Source organism: Melospiza georgiana, chromosome 22 (genome assembly GCF_028018845.1).
Source record: "Melospiza georgiana isolate bMelGeo1 chromosome 22, bMelGeo1.pri, whole genome shotgun sequence".
NCBI classification, from domain to species: Eukaryota; Metazoa; Chordata; class Aves; order Passeriformes; family Passerellidae; genus Melospiza; species Melospiza georgiana.
In genome coordinates this window covers 3,429,121-3,453,041 of record NC_080451.1, presented here as the reverse complement: position 1 = coordinate 3,453,041, position 23,921 = coordinate 3,429,121, and the positions used below count along the sequence as shown (strand labels likewise).

At 49.6% G+C, this 23,921-nt stretch overlaps 1 protein-coding gene and 1 pseudogene across 1 annotated transcript; both read right to left on the bottom strand.

The window, feature by feature from the left end:
* LOC131092456 (zinc finger protein 850-like) overlaps positions 1 to 23,921 on the bottom strand; it is a 603,282-nt pseudogene that overhangs the window by 40,620 nt on the left and 538,741 nt on the right.
* Positions 12,035 to 13,145, bottom strand: LOC131092604 (olfactory receptor 14I1-like). Its single transcript, XM_058039388.1, has 2 exons — positions 13,055 to 13,145; positions 12,035 to 12,990 (listed from the first exon to the last, which is right to left on the bottom strand). Exon 2 carries the CDS (start codon positions 12,965 to 12,967, stop codon positions 12,035 to 12,037), a length of 933 nt encoding a protein of 310 aa, XP_057895371.1. The 5' UTR covers positions 12,968 to 12,990; positions 13,055 to 13,145.

Below are 23,921 nucleotides of genomic sequence, written 5' to 3'. Positions count from 1 at the left end.
CCAAGGGGATCCTGATAGAGCATTAGATTACTGCATTGATAAGTTGCAAAAATTAAGTTTGAAAGTGGCAGGACCAGTGAAATTAGGAGCAGCAAGATTGAAGACAGATAAGAAAAAGAAGGCAAAAAAGGGAACTCATTTGAATAGGGGTATCAGTGATTGCTAATTAATTTTCTATGATTAGAACAATTTTACTGTTGTGGGACCCTCGGGAGGATATAGTTGTTGAGGAGGATAACGAACAAGAACTACGATTACGAAATAAGATACACCTTGTGTTAAAGAAGGACCTTGAGCTGTTAGCCTCATATAGTAAAAAGGCTGAAGAGGCTTTGCGATCACCACCATTGAATTGGTTGCTTTGGGTTGAAGATACAGAATTTTATACTGGTCCTTACTTACATTCGCTTCCTTGTTATGTTTGCAAAAAGGATAAAGATAAATGCTATGCATGGGTAGCTTTGCATTGTGCAGATTGTAATCAGGTTTATTGGTATTCACAGAAGTCATTGGGATATTTATGGTGTACATCTTGTTTTGGAAAGTGGATTCGAAATCATATCTGGGTTAGAGCTCTTGAACAAAGTACTGGCCTGCCAGGACGGACAGGATTACAGCTCTTTGAGAGTGCAGAACAAGTGGTTATAGCATATCTTAGGTGGAAGTTACAGGAAAACCTTAGAATATTTGAAATTACTAAAGCCTCACGCATCATAGCAGCTCGCTGCAAAGCTGATTTGCCTTCAAACTTACCTCGTGCTATACTTGTGAGCAAGGATGCTGATTTAGAATTAGATCAGTATATTCAAGAATTGACTCAGCCTTACAATAGACAATCTAGCAAACCAGGGAAAAGACAGCGAAGAAAGGAAAAACAAAGCAAGCAGAAGGAAGAAAAGGAGAAGCAAAGCAAGCAGAAAGAAAAATGAGGTTTGTTCTTGTTATACTGCTCAATGATGTAGCAAGTGAAGCAGTAGGAGTAACACACTTTAGTCAACCAAGGGAAAATTTATGGGTGACACTTGCTAATCAAACTAACCAATCATCACTTTGTCTTAGTCTTGGAGGAGTCACTAACCCATTTCGAACATGCCTGGTGGGACTTCCGGTGTGGTCTCCTGGAGAATTCTGTAGTTTGATAAACAATCAAACCTTATGTATGTCTAACATGTCAAACATCACATTGCCGGTGCAACAAGGGTATACTGCAGGTCAGAGTGATGGCTATCGTCAATGCTTACTAATCCAATCACTTAACACCTCTTTGCATTCTCCTCCTGAAGAATTGGATCTTTTTGGAAGTACAAATGCCAGCATATCTAACACTACAGCTGGTGGATGGTTTAGCTTCAAACTTTCGGGTGCTCAGAATTTAAACCAACCTAAAGAAACATGGGCCACCCTAGATTCATCCCTGAATGTGAGCGAATTCTCTCCACAGCATTACAGTCAATGTAACGGCACAAATATCACAGCACCAATGAAACTACCCACAGGAATATTTTTGATTTGTGGAGACAGGGCATGGAATGGTATACCAGCTAAACCACAGGGTGGACCCTGTTTTTTGGGAAAATTGTCACTGTTTCATCCTAATGTGTCCTTGCTAATGCAGCTGAGTCAAAATTCAAACAGGAGAAAACGTAGCATACATGACTTAGACTGCAGCAAGATAGGAGATCCACGGTTTTGGGGCACATTCAAACAGGTGGTGGTTTCAACTATCTTGCCAGGAGGATCTGCCAATAAAGCCATGAATTTAGCAAAACAATTAGGATGCTGGGCAAGGGATGAGCTGAACAAGACGTCACAAATTCTAGACATGTTAACTGCAGATGTGCAAAGTGTTAACCATGCTGTTTTGCAAAATAGAGCTGCTGTAGATTTTTTGCTCTTAGCACAAAGGCATGGATGTGAAGAGTTCGAGGGAATGTGTTGCATGAATCTGTCTGATCATTCAGTGTCCATTCACACTAAGATAAAAGAGTTACAACAGGGACTTCACAAACTTAAGGAAGAAGACGGTTTAGGAATTGACGAATGGCTTAAAGGCTTAGGACTTGGACCGTGGCTGAGGAACCTTGTGATCTATGCTATAGGACTGCTGGGTGTAATTTTACTGTTTTTGCTTATTTTGCCTTGTATCTTTAACTGTATTCAAAACATGGTCAGCCGTACAATAGCAAAAACATGGCAAACTAATCTCCTTGCTCAAGAAGAAAACGGGGGAAATGTGGAGAGATTTATTCATAATTGGTTAGCTGAGAAAGGCCATACTGACATAATGCCGCTGGTTAAGCTGAAGGAGAAAAGTCAGCAGTCAGCAAGCTGAAAGGAAAGGTCAGCAGTGACCTTGCTGCAACATGAGGATAGGGAGTAGAGATTAGTCCTGAATATATACTAAGAATATGTAGAAAGTATCAAAAGTAGAACCATAGGAATGCAGAAGTAGGCGTAGGTGCTGATATGTAACTGACCAATCCTGAGCTCAACTTTTGCAATATTTATGAAGCTCATTATTAACTGTATTTAACCTGCCGTACTGATCAATAAAATTGAGCCTGTGATGATCAAACTGATGTCCTGGTTCCCTTCCGTCGACAGTGACACAGAAGGGCTCCATGGACTCAGAGACCATTATGGCTCTATGGGGCCTGATGGAACCATGGAGACCATTCCAACCTTCAGGGCCTCCAAGGGAGCATTATGCCACCTCAGGGCCTGGTGGAAGCAAGGGACAATTGGGACACTGTGGGGCCCCATGGAACCCAGGGAACATGGAACAGCTCTGGCTGGCTTGGCCTCCCAGGGGCCACCTGACAGCTGTGGCTGATCTTGGGATGTCAAGGGCTGCCTCTCATCAGCTCCTGGAGCACTGGAGCTCTGTGCTTTCCTTGCTATGGAAGAGAACTGTCCCCCTTTTCAGATGCCCATTACCAAAACTGGTACTCTCCCTAAAATAATTTCCTCTATGCAAGGGCATCTTGCAAAACAAAACCTGCAAGCTCTCGCTGGCATAGGCCTCTGGTGGTCACCTCTCATCTGCCCCTGAAACAGAGGGGCTCTGTTCCTTCATTCCTATGGAAAAGAACCAGCCTTCTTGTCCAGGGACCATGGCCAAAATTAGAATTTGGCCTCCCAAATTCTATATAACCAAGGACTGCTCCCAGACAAAAGTTGTCAGGACAGACAGGTCAGGCTGGCCCTGTCCTCTGGCGATTTTCTTAGACTATGAGCTGAATGTCATCATTTGGAAACACCTTGGAGAGGGACCAGAGGTGTCCCAAGGAGGGGTTTGGAGGCCTTGGGCACATGAGCACTGTATAGGGACAAAGGAGCTCTGTGCTCAGTGGGGTGGAGACTGAGGACAGTGGAGCAGAGCCATGATAGTGTTTAAAGGGAAATTTCAGGGATGGTGAATCCTTTTGACATAGTGGAAAACAGTCAGAGAGAGAAAGAATTAATGCCAAGGGCAGCTGGGGAAGCCCAGACTGGCACCAGGAGAAATGAATTTCCCTGGCAGGGCAGGGCCGTGGTGCAGCACGGCCCCCAGCAGGAGCCTGGAGCAGTCCAAGGCTCTGTGTGGGCAGGCAGAGCCAGGCAGGAGGCAGAGCTGTCAGCAAAGGAAGGGCCCAGCCAGGTGGGGCAGCCGGGGGATGCCGACAGCCTGCAGGGACAGAGGCGCAGGGCAGGGACACCATGGGACAGCCTGGGCTGCACAGGGCACAGGGATGGGCAGCAGCTGCAAGACAGCCCTGCCAGAGCCAACTTGGGCAGCACTTTGGCCATGGCTGCTGGGCCTGGGCCTGAGGCAGGAGCAGGAGACAAGTGACCCTTGCAGGCCTGGGGCCTCATTGCCTCCTTGTCCCTGCTCAGCAGCCTGGCAGGGGCCGCCCCATGCTCCTGCCCTTGGCATTGCACATCCCCACATGCCAGTTCCCATCCCAGCAAGAGCTCTGAGCAAGGAGGGAGGGACAGGATCTGCCTGGCCAGGGGCTGGGGCTCAGGCCTTGGCCCTTGGCATTCCTGAAACACATCCAGTTTTGCATAGCACAGAGGGACGTTTTCCTTGCTTGTCCCCACCTGGCATCACTTCCTCCAGTGTTTTGCTGTGACTGTGTGACATCAGAGAGTGGGTTGTGACATCACTGAGTGGCTGTGTAGCATCATAGAGCAGGCTGTGACATCATAGAACAGATTCTGACAGATTCCTCTCAGAATTTCCTTCTGAATGCTGCTGGAATACAGGAGCTGGTAGCTGTGTGTATGTGCTTCTCTAAATCTTTTTGTCTTTCTCTCTTTCTGTGTCTACTTGCATTTTTGTCCTCTTGCAAATTCTGATTTACTTAAAATTGAACAAGTTAAGAGTTTGTGAAGTTGATTTGGCCAAGTCCATGCTTTAAGAAGTGTTTTTCTTAATTGAATGTCATCTTAAACATTTTGCCAACGTTTCTTTGATTTTCTAAAGTTGCCAATAAAGGCTGTTTGGTTGTTTTGAGCTCCTGAGAATCTCCTGTTGGTATTTCTCCTTTGCATCCAACTCAGAGTACAAACAATTTTAAATGTCTCCTTGAGAGAGTTGTTTGGGGGATGGCAGTCAGGGCTTGTGTGTCCTGCTTGGCACAGCCCAGGCAGGGCTCTCCCAGCCACATTCCACACTCCATTGCCCAGCTGGAGCCACTGGTGCCTCTGAGTTGTGCTGCCCCAGCCCCAGGGACGCTCTCCTTGTCTGCCCATTCCCCCACGGTCTCTGGGCAGGGATGGCCTCAGTGGGGGCTGCTGACATCCTCAGCACCTTGGAGGCTGCTGCTGAATTTTCCTGCTCCAGAGGCTTGTTCAGCCTTCAGCTCTTGAGTGCAGGAATTCAGTGTCCCAGGGTGCATTAACATGGAGAACAACTTAACAAGCCACAACTCTTGGAATAATTTCATTTCAGTTTCCAAATAATTTGTGGTTAATTAGACAGATTTCAGAAGTGTATTCAAAGTGAATACATGATATTTAAAAAGACGGAAAATATTTTTTTAGGTCCTGTTTAGGTGTTTTTCCCTGTTAATTCATTGAAATGTGCAGTCTCCAATTGACACTGAATCCAAGTAGCTCCTCATACCCTTTGGATAGAGATGAAAATCAAGACCCTTCATGGCTGACAATCAATCAGACTCTGTCCCTACCCCCACCCCACCATTCCCCCATCCAAGCTCTGGCACTCAGAGCTATGTCCTGTTTCCTTTATCCCTCCATGGCCAGGGACTTTCTGGGATAAGGGAGCTCTGCTCTGAGTATGGAGGGAGGCCCAAGTGCAGCCACTGGAGTGAGAACCAGAACTCATCAGGTTTGTGTCCTTTGGGTATCAGGAACTGGTGAGACTCAGAGACACAGAAAAGTTTGTCTTCGTGGCCAACATAAATATGCAAACATAATAAAATTTCATAACCATCAAAGCACTTCCCTCAGCTCCTTGAGACATCCTAGCAACATCTGACATGTCCAACAACCACAAGGGTTTACCATACAGGAAGGATTTTAGACAAAGACATAAGAAGAGGCAAGAGAAAACATAAAATAACAAAGATGCTGACAAAGGAGTTCTTTAAACTCCTGAAAGATTGGGCAACTCCCTGAAACTCAAAGCATGAAGCCAGTTGAGGGAGGTGCATTGGAATGATCAGAGAACAGGTGCAAGAGGAAATCTGGGAGAAAAGAGAATAACTTAGATCCAGCTGCCCTAAATGAAGAGATGTCCTTAGACATGGCCATTTAAACAGGAGAGCTGGAAACACCTGAAGGAAAGGGGTCATTAAATATTAGACTAAACATTGATGGCAGAAGTAGAAGGGAAGACCAGCACTTCTTTCCCTGCCATCAGTAGAAGAATCCAGTAGATCCAGGAAATTTCCATTCTTGGTGGGAAAACTTTTCCAGGCAGACATCATTGTGTGCCCATGAACAGGCAGTGCCACTTTGTGCCCTGAGGTGCCAGAGATTGGATCTCGCTGAGAGCACCTGAGGGAGAGCAGAGCACCTTGCAAGCTGCAGGTCCTTGAAAGGCCCACAGGGCTCCTGTCCATCAACATCTGCTCTGCTCCAGTCTGAAACTGGGCCCAGCATGGTGCCGGGATCCTCAGAGAGCTGAGGTGTGTGCTGGCATTCAATGCCCTCCCCATCCCACAGCAGCCCTGCATTTCCCTGCTGCAGCCTTGGTCTCCAGCACAGCCACGGAGGCTCTTTGGGCTCTGGACTGTTCCTGCAGCCCCCAAGGGCAGCTGAGCTCTGACTTTGGCACAGTCAGGCCTGGCCAGCGCAGGCCATGCTCAGCAATTGCTTGTGTGTGCCTGGCCTTGCTGTCAGCCCCGGCAGTGGCTGCGTGGCCCCTTTGTGGCCCTGTGCTGGCCCAGCCATGGTGGCCCAGCCCCTGTGCAGGCCCAGCCCAGGCCAGGAGCATTGCGGCTGGGAATGGCCCCTGTGCCATGGTGCCCACAGCAGCCTTGGGGCTCTGTGCCCCATGGCCTCCCTGCTGGGCAGCCTCTGCCAGCTCCTGCAGAGCCCGTGGCACCTGTGGGGCTGCACAGACAGCCCTGCCCCAGGCTCTGCCAACCTCCGGGCCAGCAGAGAGGCCGGCCAGGGCTGGCCATGGCCGGGAACAGGCCCTGAGCCCCGCAGGAGGATGGAGCTGGGCCACAGCCAAACTCAGCCCAGGCCAAAGCTGGGCTCAGCAGCCAGGGCTGCCAAGAGCTGGGCACAGAGGCTGGCGCTGACAAATGTCCTTGGCCCCCTCCCTGCTCTGTCCATGCCACCAAGGGCACAGAGCAGCCTCCTTTCTGGGGCACTTGCCTGTTTGCAATGCCTTGCACAGGCGCTGGCCCTGCCCTACAAGGCCTGGCCTGAGTCCTGACCCTGCACGCTCAGCCAGGCTGAGATGGACACTGATGGTTTCTGGGCCAGGCTCTCTGAGCCTAGCCCAGCTCCCTGCAAGCTCTGCCCACTGCCCTGAGCTCTGGGCAGCACCAAGGGCCTCTCCCCAGCCCAGCCCAGCCGGCTCTGGCCCCACAGCTCTGCTCAGGCCAGGCTGCTCTGGGCACTGCCCCACGGCCTCAGCCTCTGGCAAGGGCACAGCAGCAGCTGCAGCTGCCACAGGACTCAGCCCCAGCCATGGGGGAAGGTGCTTGGCCAAGGCCAAAGGAGGCTCCCTGGCTGCCCTGCTCCCCTCGGGCTGAGGTGCTGAGAGCTCTGCAGCCCCTGCTGCCATCCCATCTGCCCAGGGCAGCACAAGAGCCCCGGCCTTGGGGCCCTCAAGAGCTGCTCCTGCTGCAGGCCCAGGGCCCAGGCCAAAGCTGGGGTAATCGCAAAGCTGTGCCCATTTCTGTTCATTGCTGCTCTGATGGGGATGGATCCTTAGCCACTTGGAGATTGATGATGAATTTTATTCTCCGAGGCCTCTTTTTTCTGGTGCTCTTCCATTCAGAAATTCAATGTAAAAGGCTGATAAACATTTGCTCCAAACACACCTGAACAAGGAAAGCCCTTGGGAATAATCTAAGTTTTCAAGTGTTCTTTGGTTAATTAGGCAGCTTTCAGAAGCTTATTTAAAGTGAATATACTGTATTTAAAACAATGCAGAGCGAATTGTTTTTTATAATTTTCTTTTCCTGTTCATAGATTGATATCAGCAATGTCCAATTGATATTGACACCCAGCACCTCCTAATGCAGTTTGAACAGATATGAAAGTCAAGACTCTTCATGGCTGACAATCACACTTTGTCTCTACCTCCTCCCCACCATTTCCCTCATTCAACCCCTGGCAGTCAGAGCATCTGAGGAATGGAGGCACATCCAGAGGTGTCCCCAGGGCTCAGGATTGGGGCCAGGTCAGTGAAATCTCTTTATGGATGATCTGGACGTGGCCATCGAGGGCACCCTTAGTAATTTCCCAGGTGAGCCCAAGCTGGGTGGGAGTGTGGCTGTGCTGGAGGGCAGGAAGCTCTGCAGAGGGATCTGGCCAGGCTGGAGCCATGGGCCCAGGACAATGGGATGAGGTTCACCAAGGCCAAGGGCCGGGTCCTGCCCTGGGCTCACAACCACCCCAAATCCCTGGCCCTGCCCTGCCCCTGATCCCCACAGCCTGTCCTGTTTCCTTCATCCCTGCATTGCCAGGGACTTTCTGGGACAAGGGAGCTCTACTCTGGCTACGGAGGGAGGTGCAAGTGCCACCACTGGAGTAGGAGCCACAACTCATCACGTTTGTGTCTTTTGGGGGTCAGGAACTGGTGACACTCAGAGGCACAGAAAGTTTCTCTTCATGGCGAACAGACCATGAACAGGACACAAATTAATAACAATCTCGCTCTTCCCTGAGCAATGCACTACATCTCAGAAGCGTCTGATGAGTCCACCATCCACAAGTGATTTCCATAGTAAAAAAATTTCAGAGAAACGTGGTTCTGTGATAGATATAAACACAATTAAATTCTTATATAAAAGTATGCTCATCCTGGAGTGAGGATGATAGTGGAGCCTGGAAAAAGTTAAAAGTAGAATCTAAAATGTTAGGCTTTGTGCTTTCCCAGATCAACTGCACCTGCATAAGCAGTATGATAAATTATATAATTGTTAGCTGTGATGATTGTTTAGTAATTCAATGTAATTATTATATAAACACAAGAAGAATAATGAGAAACTATATTGGAAATTCAGAGAGGGGCTAAATTTATGTATACAATAGAACAATATAAGTTTAATAATTAACATGAAAGTTATGTAATGATAGAGTATAAAACATGGTCATTTCAGATCTATGGTCGGAATCAGATTTGGGTTGAATATACCCCGATTCCCAGAGCTCTTAATTAAAAGCACCCCATATAATCCCCCGTGATTATGTGGTTTTGAACGCTAACAGGGACAAAACAGCTCAAACAATTCCTGATTTGCAAAGCTGTCAGTGGTGGATGGAGAAGGCAGGTCAGGCTGCTTTTGGTGTTAAAGAAATGCTGAAACCAGCCTGACTCATTTCATCTCATGCCTGGCTGATCTCCCCTCTTTCCCCTTCCACCCATTGGCTTTTGTCTGCCACCAGCCCCCTGTGAAGAGCCTCTGTGTTCTCCATTCCCTCCTCGCTGGCACTTCCAGGCTGGGATGAAGAGCCCCTCAGCCTTCACTGCTCTGGGCTGGACAAGCCCAGCTCCCTCAGCCTCTGCTCACAGCCCAAGGGCTCCAGCCCCACCTTGGAGGCCCTTCCCAGACCCTGCTCCAGCTGCCAGACATCTTTCCTGCCCTGGGGAACCCAAACCAGGCCACAATGACCTGGATAATCCCCGTCCTTGATGTCCTGGTCACACAGCCCTGGCCCCTTGTCCCCATGTCAGGCTCTGGGGTGGATCCTGTGGAACATCCTTTGGTAGAGGCTGTGGCCTCAGTGTCCTGCCAGCTCAGCCAAGCCCACTGGAACATTGGGATCCACGACCACCAGGGACCACCAGAGAGACCCCCAGGACAGAATAACTCATGGGTAAAAGGGAGGGGAAATATGTTAATGATTTTGGGGAAATGATCATTATATATATGTTTAGTCCAGGACAATCAATGAATATGTGTGCAAAATACAGAAAATTAACAGAAACTTTCCTGTACTCAGCATGCACAGCTTTGGGAGGAGATCTCCCCCATGCATCCAGCTGAATAAAGAATGCAGCTTCTTAATGCTACACTGGGGTTAAGAAGTTTTCTGTTTTATCAAATTTTTGGTGACACTCCCATTGTCATGGAAAGCTCTATCTGCTGCTGTTCACAAACAGAGAAGGGCTGGTTGCAGATGTGGGAGTCAGAGGCTGCCTGGGGCACAGTGACCATGAAATAATCAAGTGTTTAATGTTCTGTGAAAGAAGGAGGGGCAGAAACAAAACTTCTGCACTGGAATTTGGAGGGGTAGACTTTGGCTTGTTCAGGATGCAGATTTGGGGAGTACAAAATCAGGTACTGATTTTTTTAAGGGAAACAGCCTTTAAAAACAAAGAGGTCCAGGAAGGATGGACACATTTCAAGAAAGTAATCTTAAGGGGGAAGGAGCAGCCTGTCCCAGTGTGGCAAATGATGAGCTAGAGAGGAAAATGACTGGCCTGGCTGTCCATGGAACTTTTGTGGGAACTCAGGGGAAAAAAGAGCGTGCATAAATTTTTGGCAGAAGGCCAAGAAATTTAGGAAGTGTTTAGGATGTTGTTAGATTATGCAGAAAGAAAAGTAGAGAGGTGAAAGATCAATTAGAGATTAACCTGGCAACTTCAGCAAAAAATAATAGAAAATATTTCTATAAAACTAATTATAGCAAAACAGGAGATAAGGAGAACCTCTCCTCTTTATTGGATGCAGTGGGGAATATAGTAACTAGATATATAGAAAAGGCTGAGCTACTTACCATCTTGTTTGTCTCAATTTTCAATATAAGGACAGGTTTTCCTCAGGACAAATGCTCTCCTGAGCTGGTAGATGGGCATAGGGAGGAGAACAGACCCCTGTAATCCAGGAGTAAGCAGTTTGTGACCTACTGAGCCACTCAGATGCTCACAGGTGAATGGGATCAGAGAGGATCCATCCCAGGGGGATGAGGGAGCTGTGGATGAGCTCCCCAAGCTGCTCTCCATCATTTACCATCAGTGCTGGCTCAGCAGGGAGGTCCCAGAGGACTGGAGGTGCCAATGTGAGCCCATGCCCAAGAAGGGCTGGAAGGAGGATCTGGGGAACTCCAGGGCTGTCAGCCTGACCTGGGTGCCTGGCAAGGTGATGGAACAGATCACCCTGAGTGCCATCCCAGGGCACCCACAGGATGGCTGAGGGATCAGAGCCAGCCAGCGTGTATTTCATTATCTGCACTGATGATCTGGATGAGGGGATTGAGTCCATAATCAGCAAATTTGCAGATGACACCAAGCTGGGTGTGAGTGTTAATCTGCTGGAGGGCAGGAGGGCTCTGCACAGGGCCCTGGACAGGCAGGATCCAGGGGCCAAATCCAACAAGCTGAGGTTTAACAAGTCCAAGTGCCGGGTCCGGTATTTTGGCCACAACAACCCCTGCAGCACTACAGGCTGGGGACAGAGTGGCTGGAGAGCAGCCAGGCAGAAAGGGACCTGCAGGAACTGATGGACACCAGGCTGGGCATGAGCCAGCAGTGTGCCCAGGTGGGCAAGAAGGCCAATGGCTCCTGGGCTGGATCAGGAATGGTGTGGCCAGCAGGACCAGAGCTGATGTACTCAGCACTGATCTGGCCCCAGCTCTGAACTCAGACATTACTGCTGCAGCTCCAGAATAGGGAACACAAAGGGATCACTGCAGAAAACTTTGCTGGGAGATCCTTTAGCTCCTTTAAAGACTCCAAGAGCACAGCCCTTCATTGACAGAGTCTGTGGGCACAGGGAAGGTGCAGAGAAACCAAATGAGAAATGGCACAAACAATGGTTTTCTTTTGTGGACAATATTAAAAAACTAAAACCAAGGGGAAAAAAGAACAAATCCAAAAGAACTATCAAAGGTTATTTATATTACAAATTATTTATATTACTTGGTCTGTCCCTGCTGCAGCCCCGGCACTGCCACCCCCAGGGCTGTGCCCGGCCCCGAGAGCACTCAGGCCCTGCAGCAACGCCAGGGCCACCAGGGCAGCGGGGCAGGGCCACAGCAGCAGCACTGGCAACACCAAGTGCTGCTGCTGCTGGGCACAGCTGCTGGGCCAGCACTGATCTGCCCCCAGCTCTGCACACAGACATTGCTGCTGCAGCTCCAGAGAAGGCAACAAAAGGGCATCTCTGCGGAAAACTTTGCTGGGATATCTTTTCATTCCTTTAAAGCCACCGAGAGCGTGGCCGCTCATTGACACAGTCTGTGACCACAGGAAGGTGGAGAAAAACAAAATGACACAATGCCTTTTCTTGTGAACAATATGAAAAAAGTAAAACAAAGAAAAAGAACCTCCAAAAGGCAACCCACAAAAATATCAAAGATGACTTTTATTACAAGTGATTTGCAGAAATTAGCCAGCAGTTTAATGTTCCTGAATGCATCCAGTCATCAGTCTCCACACTGCAGCCTTGAGCTCCTGGTTCCTCAGGCTGTAGATGAGGGGGTTCAGGGCTGGAGGCACCAGTGAGTACAGAACGGTCACTGACAGATCCAGGGATGGGGAGGAGATGGAGGGAGGCTTCAGGTAGGCAAACATGACAGTGCTGACAAACAGAGAGACCACGGCTAGGTGAGGGAGGCAGGTGGAAAAGGCTTTGTGCCGTCCCTGCTCAGAGGGGATTCTCAGCACAGCCCTGAAGATCTGCACATAGGAGAAAACAATGAACACAAAACAACCAAGTACCAAACAGGCACTAACTGCAGTGGGCCCAAGTTCCCTGAGGTGGGATTTGGAGCAGGAGAGCTTGAGGATCTGGGGGAGTTCACAGAAGAACTGGCCCAGGGCATTGCCATGGCACAGGGGCAGGGAAAATGTATTGGCTGTGTGCAGCAGAGCATTGAGAAAGGCACTGGCCCAGGCAGCTGCTGCCATGTGGGCACAAGCTCTGCTGCCCAGCAGGGTCCCGTAGTGCAGGGGTTTGCAGATGGACACGTAGCGGTCGTAGCACATGACAGTCAGGAGGGAATACTCCGTTGAGATGAAGAACAGAAAGAAAAAGAGCTGAGCAGCACATCCTGTGTAGGAGATGTCCCTGGTGTCCCAAAGGGAATTGTGCATGGCTTTGGGGACAGTGGTGTAGATGGAGCCCAGGTCGCTGAGGGCCAGGTTGAGCAGGAAGAAGAACATGGGCGTGTGCAGGTGGTGGCCGCAGGCTACGGCGCTGATGATGAGGCCGTTGCCCAGGAGGGCAGCCAGGGAGATGCCCAGCAAGAGGCAGAAGTGCAGGAGCTGCAGCTGCTGCGTGTCTGCCAATGCCAGCAGGAGGAAGTGCCTGATGGAGCTGCTGTTGGACATGTGCTGTGCCTGCACATGGGGACCTGTTCATGGAGAAAGGACAAGTCAGAAGAGGGTGCTTTGAGCCAAACCTGGGCCGTTCTCTGCAGACTGTCCCACTGGGACTCACCCACCCTTGTTCCTGCTCTAGAAAACCTTCACCCAGATCCCTGCCTGAGCTCCAGTTGTGCTGGCTGCGTGTGCCAGGAGCAGCCAGGGCTCTTGAGGAACCATCCCTGCCCCACTGCCCTGGATTTGTGGCCATTTGGCAGAGGGACAAGGCTGGATATTCAGCATTTATCAAGGGAATCGCTCCTAATGATGACAGGCTTGGTAGCATCTGCTCTCCCAGTTCTACTGGCCATGGATGGCAGGAGCTGGTTTAAGGAATTGTTTTCCTACCCACACATTGTTCCTGGCTCTCTGAGGTCAGAAATCCCCAGCATTTCTGCTGCAGAGTTTGCCACTGAGAGATGGGAGAGGCAAAGGATTCCCTGTGGCTGAGGAAAGGTGAGGGGCTGGATGGGCTTGTTCCCAACTGCCTTTGCACCTTTGGCTGCAATCAGAGCACAATCACACTCCTGAGTCACCCTGGGACAAACCAGACCCTGCCCAGAGCAGAGGGATCCTTGAATTTCTCACCCTCCCTAAAGGTCTCTGGGCAAGGTCTCAGCACCCCCTTGTACCAAGGACACTCACGGCTCCCTGGGCAAACCCAACAGCATTTCCTCAGCTGTGTCAGCTCTGCCCTTCCCCATGGGACATTCAGGGAACTCCCACAGGCTCTGGCACAGATTTGCACCCAGGAGGGCAGCTCAGAGCTTGGAAGGGCACAGCAAGGAGATCCCTGGCTGTGCCCATGATGGGATCTCAGGCAGGGGGCTCAGCTCATTCCCCTTTCCCATGGACTGCTTTGTCCACAGCCCCACCGGTGCCAGGGAAGCTTGGACACCCCATTCCCATGGACACATCCCTGCCTGGCAGGAATGCCAAGGGCAGAGCCTGACTCAGCTGCTGCAAATGCCAGAGCCTCCCTGAGAGCAGCAGATAATAATGACAATATCAGGGCCGGGCAGAACCAAGAGAAGATGTTGTGGTGCTGTGCCTGAGAGGGCAGGGCAGAGACAGCCGGGCACTCAGGACAGTGTTCCCGTGCCCAGCTGTGCCCAGCACCTCCCACACACCAACAGTGCCCTCATCCTTCCCCCAACACTGCTCTCTTCAGCCCCCTCTCCTTCTCTGAGCATCGCCCTGGGCCTGGACATTCCCTCCTGAGAGGAGCCTTGTCCCTGCCAGCGCTCACAGAGCCCATCCCAGCCTGTGTGCCCTGGCCAGGGCCCTACAGAAACCTGCCTGTGTGCAGGGCCCTGGCTGGGGCAGGCTCTGTGTGCAGCTGGGCAAGGGCAGATCAGGAGAGCCCTGCTGGGCCGTGCAGAGGTGATGCTGCTGCTGTCCAGGGCTGAGGAGTGGCTGAGGGCCCTTTGGGAGGCTCCCAGCAGAGAGACTGACCAACTTAAGTTACAGTTCTGGAGTCTCTGTAAATGTTCACCCATTCCTTTGGTGATCCTGTGTGTCCCTTTCAATTCAGAATGTTCTGTGATTCTGGGATTACAGTTCCTGTTCTGCTTCTTTGATTCCCCTGTTGTTTATAATCAAAAGAGAAAAAGCCCCTTGCAACAGTGTTAGAACAGTAAAGGAAAAACCAGACAATAATTGGAAGCTTCTAGGTGTCCCAGTGGGGATGGGGCACACCTGGGCCCTGATTTCAACAATTTATTAAGGTTGTTTATTTAAGATATTTAACAGGAACAGCCAATAGGAGATTCAGTTGCCGCAGTTACACACCCCTGCTTCAACCCATTGGAGTAGGTCCAAAGGCTTCTTTGCCTTCCCTTTTTGTTATGACTGCTCACATTCTGGTCAATTAAAAAAATGTTTTTGTAGGTTCTCTTCCTGATAATAAGACTTTTTGATAATAATACTGATAAGACAGTATTTCAGGAATGTATTTAGACAGTCAGCTTATTTTTCTAAAATCCAAGAGCAAGGTTAGGAAACGTACTGTACTTAATTAAGGATTGTAATTATATAAGTATATAATAGTAGTTTAATATAGTTAATTAAGAACTTAGTAGTGTTAGGTAAGGATTGTAAATTTATAACTATATAACTATAATAATTTACACAGCTATGAATATATCAAAAATGTATAAAATGCAAAAATCTTTTTGCCATCACCCCAACGTTCCCATCTTTCTCCAAGTAGGAAATTGAAAACACTCTCAGGAAAGCTCCTGATCTTTACAGCAATCCCAGGCTTACCTTCTTTGGGAAGTGTCCTCTGGAGCTGTGCCCAGGCTGGTCTGGAGCTGGGAGCAGCCCTGCCCCACCCAGCCCCTCTCAGCAGCAGCCCCTGCCCTGCTCAGGGTGGCTCCTTCCCCTCACAGCTTCTCCCCAGCGCTGGGAGCAGCTCCCTGGGCCAGCTGAGAGCTGTCCCTGGCAGGCAGCAGAGTCCCTGCCCCAGCACAGCGCCCTGGGCTGCAGGACCCTGCTCTGCAGGACAGCCCTAGGCACCCCTGGCTGCAGCCCCGGCTGCTCAGCCCTGCAGCAGAGCCTGGCAACAGGAACTGCCTTGGGCTGTGCCTGGGCTGGGGCAGCAGGGAAAGCCAGCCCTGCCCCAGGTCCACAGCCCTGCCTTGGAGCAGCCCTGAGAGTCCTCCTGAAAGGTCCTAAAAGCTGTGGGATGTGCCAGCTCCAGGAGATCCCTGCAGGAACGGCATCTTCTCTTCCCACAGCCAGGGAATGACTGTTTCAAACCTGGGCTGATTTCTGCTCTTGTGAGCCCCGAGTGAGCTCTGCTCTGTGCTCCCATCCCAGGCTGAGTTTAACCCCTCTGTGCCTCTGTTCTGTGCCCGGGGTGGCTGCAGGCAGTGCCCCAGCCCTGCTGGGCTGGGCACAGGAGCTGCTCCTGGGCAGAGCTGTCTCTCTGCAGCGCTGCCCTTGCCAGGAGCTGCTTCTGTGCCAAGAGCCTCTCTGTAGCTTTTTCAAAGGACTTTGGGTTTTGTTTTTGCCTTGGAGTCTCTGAGAGGTTTGTACAATCATGGCTTCTAATTACCTGCTGTAATGAGTCCCTGGAGAGGCTCTGTCAGTAACAACACTCAGTGGGGCTCATTTATGCTTCAGGATACTTCAGTTATTTTAAGGTACTTGGTGTTTCTGTTTTGATACAGACTTTGTGAGAGGTTTGTGCAATCATGGCCCCAATTATCTACTTTATTAATCTCTGTATTGACACTCAGTGGAACTCATTAATACTTTGAGATAATAATGGTTTTTAAGGTATTTTATGGATTTCAGAATACTTTTAGGTACTTTTAAGGGTATTTCTTCCCACACTGAGTCTCAGAGTTTTTTGTCCTATCCTGGCCTCCAATTGTCTACTCCAAGGAGTCCATGAGGAGCCTGTGTTGGGTATCTTCCCCCTTTCTGGTTTACAGTAAAGATGGAACTGAAAGAATTTTGTAAGACTTTCTAAAAGCATTCAAACAAACATGGGGCAATTAAAAATACAGCAACAACCACTAAGAGAATGAATAGTCCTGTTTTAGCTCAACATCATCCAACCCTTTAGTCCCTTGGATTGGAAGAGTTTATTGACCCAGTCTTTGTTTTCCACTTGAAGATTCTTGAACCCTTCCTTCAGTACCTGAATGCTCTTGTGGATTGACTCGTTGTGACTGGAGAGGTTCATGCAACACATGCCCTCAGACTCTACACAGCCATGCCCATGTTCCCAGAGTAAAAACTCTATCGCTGTTCTGCAAGGTGGCATGTCTGACGGTCTCTATGTCTGAGAGCAGGCCACTCAATGTGAGGGAGGTAGCATTGGTTTGCTTACTTAACAGGCACCCAAGATGGTCTGATTGTCCTAAAGCTTTAGCTGCATCCACCCAAGGTAGTCCACATTGGGGGTGCTACCATCCAATACCTGGAGTAAAACTTTCAAAGCCACCTCTTTTATATCATCCAATTCTTCTCTTGGGATACCTGCTGCTTGATCATCTGGTAGGCTGTGTTGTCCTTCTCCAGCTAGATGGTTGATTGTCAATTCCACCCTTGCCTCATTATTAGCATAGTCTGCTATTAGTTCATTTAGTAAACACTTCCATCCCTCTTCCCACAGGTTGTATTCTGTAGGTGATAACAACATGGTCATAATACATTTTAAATCATAGGGGCTTAAGACATGTAACCATGGCCCTCATTAGGCCATTAAAACAAGTTAAGTCCTTCCTATGCTCTTTAGCTGCCCTACACAGATCCTTGATTTCCTCGTAAACCAGTGGCTGATACCTGGGATTCTGCCCCCTTCTTTCATAACATACTGGGGCCATGAGGAATTTCAAAACTATTTGCCAGTCTCCTTCCTTTCCTAGGGATCTTCCGGGGTTGAGGGGTGATGTGGCTCTGAGGAGTCCAAAGTGACTTCTGGGGAGGAAGAATAACTTGGAGCCGAAACATTAGGATTAGAAATAGTGTGACAGTTGGGCTTAGTATCCTTGACCATGGGGTTATATTGTTGCCGGAGGGTGAGGCAAAGGGCACTGCCATTTTGTCAGGTGTTGGGGAGGAAGGGCCTTGATCTAGGATGGTGGACTTCCAGAGTGGAGTTCTGGAGGCATGGCCCAGGGTGGAGGTGGAATTATTGACAGTGGAGCATGACCCGCAGTTGTGGGGGTGGAGTCTGGAGGTGCGTTCAGGGAGGAAGAGAAGGTTGTGGCAGCAGGAAGTGGAAAAGCCAAGATGGAGGGAGGATGGTCAGTCTCCCGAGCCACATTCAGGCTCCTTCCATCAAGAGTTTCCAGGGCATGATGCTCCAAGTCCGCGTGGCCATTGCCATCTTGGACCATCGTGCAAGGTCTGAGAAAGGCGGGTTTGAGGGGAGGTCCTGAATTAGGCATGAGCAACGGATTTAGTTTTCAACACACTGCTTGCTGGTGAGAGTAGTGTTGAAGATGGGGAGCATGTGGGGTGCAATGGGGTCCCTTTTGATCTAAAGTTGTACAGTTTAACTCCCACAGAGTCCCAAAATTCAGTGGTATGGATTTCATCAGCAAAGGCATCTGGAAAATTTTTAATGATCCACCTCATGAGTGATTTCTGTTTGTTCTTTGAAAATACTTTGTCATGATCAGTGAGATTTAACTTAAAGCATCCATATATACTCCTTTCTACTTTGGAGAGCTGGCTGCCCATTTTTCTTATTCTCTGCCTTATGGGGAAGAGCCACGGAAACACCCCAAATCAATTATGGGACGTGGGTGCATATTGTAAAAACACAATGGCAAAATGGGCAATAAATGTCTTGCATTTCCCTAAACCCACCTGCAATCCTATGCAGGTGAAATCATCGTTGTCCCTGCCAATCCTGGGCAAGGTCCCTCGAAGCAACAATAAATCCACTAGGCCTGGCACAATCCAAAATCCCATGGAGCACTGGCCAATCCATCAGCTAACCCCAACTGACGTGACTGACACAGGGAGGCCTGATTGTCAGGGTCACTGTTTGGGTGACAAATGTCGCAGTGAGGGTGGCTGCAACAAACCTCTCTGGTTCCCTGAGTCAGGGCGAGGGTGGCGCAAATGAAAAGGAGTGGATTTGATGGAGTTGACCAAAAAGAACTTTAATAATGGAGTGAAAAAGAATAAACATGGAGAAGCTGAGAACAGTATGAGGGGCAGGATCCAAAAACCTTAGACAAAGGGGAAGCAGTAACATGTACACTCAGGGGTTGAACATTCTAGAACAATAACCCTGTAGGGGAAACAAGTAACCAATAGGAGAACTTACCATAAAAACAGTAAAGACTTATGGGGGAAATCTCAAGCTCATCCTTAGTTAAACAAATGATTCCCAGGGCTTGAAACTCATGCCCAGTTCTTCTGAGTTAAAATCTGGCTGAGTCTCAGTTACAGCTGGGCTAACTACCACACCACTGCTTTGTACTGGTCCCTTGGGACCGTGTGGCCCAACAGAGCCACAATGATGTCCTTGGTTCCATAAGGCCCCACAGTGTCACAATGGTTCCTTGCATCCATGGTGCTCTGCAGTGTCACAATGGCCCCTTCACTTCACAAGGCTCCCAAATGTCACATTGGTCTCAATAGGATGGAAACCATAGAGCCCCCATATTTCAGGAGCTGATGAACAGCAACCACCAGAGGCCAAGGCAAACCTGGCCTGTCTGTCCTGGCAGGTTTGCTTGGAGCAAGCCCTGGATACTTGAAATTATGAATGTGGAGTCCTAATTTAAAACATTTGTGCCTGGAGAAGAGCGATGGGTTTTTTTTTTTTCACAAAAAGAAGAGCACAAAGCCCTTTTTAGTGTTTGGAAAACAGGTGAATGCTGCCCCTCAGAAGTGAAAGACCAGCCAGACGTGTCTGTCCCGGCAACTTTTGTCTGGGAGCAATCCTTGGATACAAAGAAATTTGGAGGTGTAATCCTAATTTTGGTCATGGATGCCTGGTAAAAATGGACAGTTCCTTTCCATAAAAATAAGAGCCCAGAGCCCCAGTGTTTCAGGGGTAGATGGGAGTGGCGTTCCACATTCCAAGGTCAGTCAGACCTGTCAGGTGACCCCTGGGAGGCCAAGGCAGCCACACATATTTCATGTTCCCTAGGTTCCACAAGGCCCTGCAGTGTCCAAATATGTCCTTGCTTCCATGAGGCCTTGCAGTGCCACAATGGTTCTCTTGATTCCATGATGCCCTCAGGTGTCATAATGGCCCCTTGATTACACAAGTCCTTAAGGATCTTAATGGTCTTCATGTTTCCACATGGCCCCCCAGTGCCATAATGATCTATAGCTTCCATGAAGCCTCACTGTGTCCAATGGCCCCTTGGTTCCATTGGGGCCCAGTAGTGCAAAAATGATTCCCTTGGTTCCACAAGTTCCCATAGTGTCACTATGGCCCCTTCCCTCCATGAGGCCCTGCAGGGTCACAATGGTCTCCATGATTCCATGGGGCCTTGCAATGCCACAATGGTTTCTATGGATCCACGGTGCCTCGCAGGATCACAACGGCCCTTTGGCTCCACGAGGCCCTGAAACACAGCAATGGCCTCTTGGTTCCACAAAGCCCCGTTGCCTCATGCTGGCCCCTTAGGACTATGTGGCCCAACAGAGCCACAAAGATGTTCTTGGTTCCACGAGGCCCCACAGTGTCACAGTGGCCCTTGGATCCATTGTACCCTGCAGGGTCACAGTGTTCCCCTTGGTTCCCCTGTCACAATGATCTCTATAGGAAGGAAACAAGTGAGCCCCGGTGGTGCAGGGGCAAATGAGAGGCATATACCAGAGGCTAAGTCTAGCCAGACTTGACTGTATGGGCAGCTTTCATCTGGGAGTAACCCTTGGATATAGGGAATTTTAGATGCAGAATCCTAATTTTGGCCATGGGCGCCTAGACAAAAAAGAGAGTTCTTTCCCAGAGGAAAAAAAGCACACAGCCCCAGTGCGTCATTGTCAGATGGGAAGTGGCCCTTGACATGTCAAATTCAGTGGGACCTGTCAGATAACCCCCAGGAGTCCAAACCAGGCAGATCTGGTTTGACCCACGAAGTCAATGGAGCATGGTTCCATACTCCATTGACTTCATGGGTCATAACTCTGTCACAATGGTCTCCTTGATTCCATGAGGTCTGGCAATTTCACAATGGCTTCTTGGCTTCATGGGCCCCAACCAAGTCACAACGGTCCATTGGCCCCTTGCAGCCCCACTGTGAAACAATGGCTCCTTGTTTCTATATTAAATCAATCACAATCAAACCACAGTTTGATCATAGATCCTTGCTTCCATAGGGCCCATGATTTGCACAATGGTCTCCTTGATTCCATGATTCCTGGATTCCACAGTCTCACCATAGTTTCCTTGGATCTCCATTGTCACAACTGACCCATGGTTCTATGAGGTTCCGTAGTGTCACCATGGTCGCTGTCAGAGGCTGAAAGAGATCGATGTCCTGAGACACCTTGGGATGCTCGGAATGCCCATGTGGGGCCAGGGCTGGGTCAGGCCTTGGTTTGTGGTGGGACATAGCCCCGCCCCCAGCCCTGGCCTGGCAGAGCTGCCAATCACATAGCAAACGCTGTGCTAACCCCACTCTAATTGGCTGAGCTGTCAATCAATCACACACCAGCAGCTGGTGCTACCCTGACTCTGATTGGAAAAGCAACTGGCAGTCCCACCCCAGGGGCGGGACCTTGAAGGCCCAGGGGGTTAAAAGCCAGAGCACAAAGCCAGCCCAGGGTCTGGATCCTGCCTTCTCCTGGGGTTCCTCTGTTAGCAATGCTGGAACTCCAGCAGTTGGTACCTATGTACGTGTCTTTGCCTGGATCTTCTGTCTTTCTGTTGTTCTTTATTTCTTCTCCTTCTAATCCTATTTATCTGAAACACTTTTGGGTAACTTCACATGTTAAGGGTTAAAGGGTTTTAGGTTAAATATGTGGGAATCCAGGGCACAGGGAATATTTTTTGGTCTGCTCTGAGGAGCCCCAGAGAAGCACTGCCTTTAACCTTTGCCCATGGAGAGGATTTCCAGGACTTTGAGATAGATTACAATTTACTAAAGTGTAATAGAGAGTACTATACTATGTTCCTTGGGTATGAGAAATGTATGTTTTGGGATTTTTAGTATAGTGTAGATAGGAGGTGTAGATAGGAAGCAAGATGGAGGAATTGGGGTGTAGTCCCTGTCTTCTTTTTCATCTACTCCATTTTCTGCAGTGTTGTTGTCACAGGGTGTTTGGTCAGGGAAAGCACAGTGCAGAGGTTATGTGAAGAGTCAAGGGATGAGTTTTTGGTTAATAAGTAGAAATATAGTATGTTTTAAGAGGTAATTGGATGAGGCAAGCCATACATTTTGGGGCAATTTTGTGGTGCTTTTCCAGTGTGCTGAGGCTGGTGTGGACAGCAATGCAAAACTTTATATAAGATAACAAAAAACTAGAAGCTGAAGACTGAAAAAGTCCCGTGCATGTCCTTTTACCTGGTACAGAACTGCTAGTGGAGGGTTTCCCCACTCCAGGGTGCCCCCAGAAGGGTCCAACATAAAACAAAAGGCAAGACCTGGTGTCCCGACAATGTTTGAAATAATTTGGCTCTTTTCCATAAGGATGATTACTGAAGAGTGTTGTCTTAATTAGCCAATCATGTGAAATGCATTAATTAAATGACCAATGAGGTGCACCCATAGACAAGCAAGGTATAAATGAAGAGGATTGAAAAAAAAAAGTGGCTTTAAGCCCTTACCCTTGTGATCTGAGTCTGTATCATCTCTAACTCAAAAGTGACATTTGGGAATCAATGGGGACTATTGGGGATCCTTCCTGCATCTTGGGACCCAACAGGAGCTTCTCTAAAAAACTTTGCCTGAAGCTCCCACTGTGCCCATGAAAGGAACCCCTGTGAGTGTCTGGGACACCCTGGCTCTTTGGCAGCCTGGGAACTCCTGGGATGTCACCATGGAGCCCCTGTGAGAGCCTATGAGACATCGATGCCTTGCAGCACAAGGTCCCCAATGGATGTCACCATGGAATGGCTGTGACTGCCTCTGACCACAGGGTCCTTTAAGATTCCCAGAAAGCCCTGGGAGGTCTCCATGGAGCCCCTGTCTCTGCGTGTGACACTCCAGCTCTGGAACAGCCTGGAGACTCTTGGAAAGTCTCCATGGAACCCCTCAGAGGGCCTGTGACAAATCTGATCCTTAGCAGGAAAGCATCACCAGGATCATGTTGCTATGGTCAGTTTCCATGGCAACCATCACCAATCCCCTGTTGCTATGGTCAGTCTCTTGGCAGCTCCATGGAGCATCCTTTGCAGGGGTGGTTGCCATGGACACCAGCTCAGGCCTGCAGCCACAGCCCGTTGCCATGGCAACCATTGGCAGCCCCATCCCCAGGCTCATGGGATCCCAGAACCACAGAATTGGCTGAGCTGGGCGGGACCCATCAGGATCCTCCAGTCCAACGGCTGGCCCTGCACAGGACACCCCAACAATGCCAGCCTGGGCCTGGCAGCGCTGTCCAAACGCTGCTGCAGCTCTGAGAGCCCTGGAGCTGGGACCCTTCCCTGGGGAGCCTGGGCAATGCCCCAGCAGCCTCTGGGCAGAAACCTTTTCCTGACATCCAACCTGAGCCTGCCCCGACTCAGCTGCAGCTGTTCCCTCCACTCCTGTCCCTGGGCACCAGAGGGAAGAGGTTCCCACAGCCCCAGCCAGGGACCCACTTCCAATGCTGTTGCCATGGCCACCAGGGCTGGGACCAGCTGGGATGCTCGGTTTCCACGGGCTGGGGTTCTGGAATGGGATTCCCCAATTTCCAGCTCCAGCTAAAAGTCCACTCCCCTCGCTGCCCTCCTGCCTCCCGTGAAAAGCACAAAAGGCAAAGATTCCAGGCTGGGATAAGACCAATTTATTGGGAACAGCAACGAGATAAGGAACAAACAAGAACAGAAACAATATTGAAGGGATAAAAAAACCTGTTTACAGGGAAAACTAAAACACAACTCACTGGGTCTTCCTGGCCACAATTTCGCCTTCCTGGAAAGGACACCCTTCTCCTCAGGGGGAGAGAGAGTCCCTTTCTTGCCCCTGGCCATGATCTGAGGTGGGAGTGAATGTAATGACACGTCCATGCCCAAATCCTCATGTTTTTCAATGCCACATAATGTCACTGGGAGGGGCAGGAAAAGAGAATGGTGTCTTCCCCACACAGATCATCGGGAACATGGATCACCAGGGCTCTTCCCAATATGGATCCTCCAATGATGGATGAAGTTGGGGCAGTGCACAAAAATCCTCCTGCACTTCGGGCACTGGCAGGCTTCCCTTACAGTGCCTCCGTTGGCGACTGGTCAAGGCAGAGCTCTGCGTGAAGTTGTCCCACACTGGGTACACTTCTAGGGCCTCTCCCC